Genomic DNA, 4,576 nt, shown 5'->3' with positions numbered 1-4,576 from the left:
CACTGCTCCTCAGGAGAACAATGAGACTTTCTGCTTTGGTAAAGATTTACAGGGTGGCTATGAATTGGATGGTTCATAATTTAATGACACATAATGACAACAACAACAACATCTTTTTCATAAGAAATTTTATAAATCAGAATACTTTCTGATGTTCTTCTTTAAGAACTTTCAGGCTAGGGCTCTGGAATACATCCTCCCTGAATTCTCCTTGTATTCAGAAGATGGACTTTCAGAACAGACCAAACATACATACCTCTTCACTTTTACTGCTAAATCCAGCCATTCGGGGCATTTGCATCTGGAAGTGAGAGCATATCAGTAATAAATGCAAAATTTCAACTGAAATGAGCTGTATTGTCCCCCAAGTTATGCAATGATAGTCCACAAAGAAAAGGTTTGTGTATGTACATATATGTGTGTGTGTATATATATATATATATAAAGTCTGGTAGCATAGTGGTTATGAGTTTGGCTGCTAACCTCAAGGTCAGCAGTTTGAAACTATCAGCTTTTCCATGTAAGAAAGATGAGGCTTTCTGCTCCCGTAAAGATTTACAGCTTTGGAAACTGTATGCAGGGTCACTATGAGTTGGAACCCACTTGACGACACTTAACAGCAATATACATACATATGTAAAATTTATGTATCTATTTAATACTCACTGGCATAGCAGCAGAATTTCCAAGCAGGCCTAGAAAGACCAGGAGAATCTTCATTTTTCCTTTTGATACCTGGAATGCAAAGCTGAATTTTATTTTTGGACTTGAAAGTAATTATACTTAAGATACTTTGCTCTTAATGAGTGCCAGCCTACTCAAGGGGTTCTCTGCTGCCACTTTTATTTCATATTATTAAACTATTTGGTAATCATTTAGTTACAACTTGACATTGCTCCAAACTGCCAAAATTAAGAGTAAAGACGAAAGATGATATAGAGACACATATCTGTTTTTATATGAGACATATTTGATATTTGTTTCTAGCTAATAGGTTGGCTTAGAAAGACGTAGTAATATTCAATTATATTTACTATACAGAAAAGCTTAGCTTTAATGACTTCAAAATCAGCCATTTCTAAGATCTATAGGCAATATTTAATTACACATAAGCTACCTAAATCAACTGGAATAATCCAGGATTCTGTAACTCAGGACAATGGAACATTTTGTTCTGTTATACCTAAGGTCCATCTGTCAATAAATCTGTGTTGGAAGAAGTACAGCCAGAATGTTTCTGAGAAGTCAGGATGATGAGACTTTGTCTCTCATACTTTGGACATGTTATCAGGAGGGATTAGTTCCTGGAGAAGGACACCATTCTTGGTACAGTGTAAGGTCATTGAAAAAAAGTAAGATCCCCAATGAAATAGACTGGCACAGTGCCGCAGCAATGGGCTCAAGTGTAACAATAATTGTGAGGTTATTGCAGGATCAGGCAATGTTTTGTTCTTTTGTGCGTAGGGTTGCTTTGAGTCAGAACCAAATAGACTGCACCTAACAGCAACGACTCGACGGCACTTAACAACAACAACAAACAGCAACAACAACTCTATGGTACATCATGAGTCAGAGCTGACTTACTGGCAAGTGACAAGAACAAAATTGTTCCTTCTAAATCCTCTGCTATTGTTTCCATTATTGTCATTACTATTGTTATTTCACCTTGAAAAAAAATTACTTTTGCTCCAGGTCTAGTCAGGAAAATAGGAAGAAATAGACAGAAATGTAAATTTATCTCTTAGATACTTTGACTAAACATATAGAGGAAAATGTTGGAGTTAGAGATTATATGAGGAGTTTGGAGACTCTTTATGGATTTCATTTATTCATAATTGAGACTTTTATTTAAATCCTTGAAGAAGTTTTGCTGTAAAGAAATTACTTGGGTAATTAAGAAAATTTTGTTCCTATTTTCGTATTTGTTGTTGTGTTAGGTGCCTTCAAGTTGGTTCCAACTCATAGCAACTTTAGGCATAACAGAACAAAACACTGCTCCTTGGAAACCCTATACAGGGTCACTATGAATCAGAACTGACTCTATGGTATTTAATAACAACAGTCTTAATGGAAACAAGCTGTCACATCTTTCTTCTACAGAACAGCTGGTGAAGTCAAACCACTGACTTTGATTAACATCTGAGCACTTAAACATTGTATCACCAGAGCTTAACCAGCATATAGATGGCTATATTTCATTACTTTTGCTCCCGCTTTCTTTTTTTTCTGGGTCGAAAATGGATCCTGTAGTTATTTTAGTAGTTATCTGAGTCAATCAATATTCACCCTCAGCTTACTTCTCATGGGCATGTATATTTAAAAGACATGCTTGCATTTTAATAATCTACTTTTTCCTAATTTGTTTTCTGAATAACAAATAGATGTAATCAATTGTCTTTGGTTTATCAGAGAATTTGAGAGATGTAATTAAACAAAGGAAACAGCAGTATGTAAATTAAAGTTTTTTAGAATCCTGATATTCTAGAGAATTAAAAATAACAGCAACTAAATTTAGTGTGTTTAGTATAGGCTTGTAACACAAGAAAACCAATAAAGACAATATTAGTGGGGGCATTCCTTTCTAATTCTATTTTCCAAGATTACAACTCATATTTTTGGACATTTAATTTTTCTAAAGATTTACAGCCTCGGAAACCCTGTACAGGGTCGCTATGAGTTGGAACCGATTCCACGGCACTTAACAACAACAACAACAAAAATCAATCATTGTATTTCTATAGTAGCAGTGTCACAGAAGTTTTTGATAATGTTTCTATTACAGTACACATTCATGTAGGAATATGTGATCTTTTATTTAGCAAATACAAAATGCTAATAATTTTGTTTTATAAAAATAATATGTTATTTGGATGACTTCTGAAAGTCAAAGGATAATAAGGAACTTTATAACTAATATTTTGATTGAATAATACTCAAAATGACTATGTATGGAGTATGAGGGTCCTTCAAAAAATTCATAGAAAAAATGCAATTAAAAGAGAATGGATTTTTTCCATGAACTTTTTGATGTCTCCTTGTATAATAACTGTGTATATTCTTCAATTCTATCCATAAACTTGGATACTCTTTGGTTTTTCTGTAATATTTTTCCCTGTCAAGTATACTCCTGACAATATCTAACTTAATATTACGCATTGGGAAAAAAAGGAATGAAGTACTCACCAAGTGATCTAGCTTAGAATAAGAGACTCCAGGTTTGCTCCGCAGCAGCAACATTTTTTCATCAAAATTTTCATAAGCCTTTAACAAATAGATACATTTAGTAGAATAAGAAATTCAAATAGAGAAATCAAACAAATAAAATGAACACCAAAGCTTCAGTGTAACTAAGGAAGCACATGTCATGTTATTTTATCCACATTAGAGAGTCCCTCAAAGTAAGTTTAACCTCTGTTGCTTTGAGAGTTAGATAAAAGCTAAAGCAGGGAGAAAATGATATAGCACACTTCTTTGAGACACTTCTGGTACAATGTTGAGAAAGTATGACTGCTCTATGTGGAAATGCACAAAACATAGTATGTGCTGAGTTCCTAGTAGGTTGTAAAAAAAAACTAAGAAAAACAACTATAGCCCATAAACCAGAGTATAAATTTTATCAGCAGATTAGTCTGAAAATAATTGTACAACCACTATCAAGGAATGCAGAGAGGAGATAACAGCACTTGTGAAATTAAGTTAATTATTTGATACTTTATAATTTATATTGATAATCTCTAATACTCACCCAATGCCAGTTAGAAGCTACAATATACATAAAATAACTTGTACTTGAACTTGTTTAGCTTATCTTAAAAATATATTCCTAATGGTCTACCGTGGAAATGTCTACAAATTTCTGAAGTCAGGGAGATCTCAAGGAGTAAGACAAATTTATTTCTTAATAATGAAACAAAAATTCTTCATACAGGTGTCATGTTCCCTTCTAAAGAGGCTTAAAATGAAAAAATTCTTCCTTGTCAGAAAGCTTGGGATAGCAAGTTCACATTTAAGCACTGTTGTAGACCTGTACAACCAATCAGCTTTGAGGAAAATGGTTTTGCCATCATAAGAGATTAAGGTGAAAAACAACAACACAAAAAACACATCTAATGTAAATTTTATAATGTGTTATTATAGGAGCTGTCCAATCAAGTCTCTTATTACATTTAATAACAGTTCAGGAAAATGAGCTTACAGCAGTAAGATTTAGAAGACGCTTTGCCTGGTGAATTTGAAGCTTTTGAAGCATAGAAACTTTGTTTATACAAAGATATTTAGGAGACAAAGATGAATATTACTTACATACAATTGTCATAAGCCTTTGGACAACAGCAAGAGGTAGGTCAGTTATATTTTAAATATAGCATTTAAAATTTAATACATTTAGCTAATATGTAAATTAAAGTGTACTTGAATGTCATATCCATGGACAATTCAGTGATTGGATTTGAATTGTATTGTATAAGACTACCCAAATTTAAGGAGCCCTCATAGCATAGTTACTTAACAACAACAACACCATCGCATAGGGGATTATGAGCTGGGCTGCTTTCTGCTTCTGTAAAGACTTTTTATT

General features: G+C 33.3%; 1 protein-coding gene across 1 annotated transcript in view; it reads right to left on the bottom strand.

The window, feature by feature from the left end:
* ENAM (enamelin) overlaps positions 1 to 3,237 on the bottom strand; it is an 18,033-nt gene extending 14,796 nt beyond the window's left edge. Inside the window, exons 1-3 of the mRNA XM_006873793.1 lie at positions 3,184 to 3,237; positions 667 to 735; positions 257 to 301 (exon numbers count right to left, since the gene is read on the bottom strand). Coding sequence (XP_006873855.1) covers positions 257 to 301; positions 667 to 735; positions 3,184 to 3,237 — 168 coding nt within the window. The remainder of the gene's footprint in view (positions 1 to 256; positions 302 to 666; positions 736 to 3,183) is intronic.
* Positions 3,238 to 4,576: the final 1,339 nt, after the last annotated feature.

The sequence above is a fragment of the Chrysochloris asiatica genome, unplaced genomic scaffold, assembly GCF_000296735.1.
Source record: "Chrysochloris asiatica unplaced genomic scaffold, ChrAsi1.0 scaffold00254, whole genome shotgun sequence".
Classification (NCBI taxonomy): Eukaryota; Metazoa; Chordata; class Mammalia; order Afrosoricida; family Chrysochloridae; genus Chrysochloris; species Chrysochloris asiatica.
This window is presented reverse-complemented; position numbering and strand designations above follow the sequence as displayed.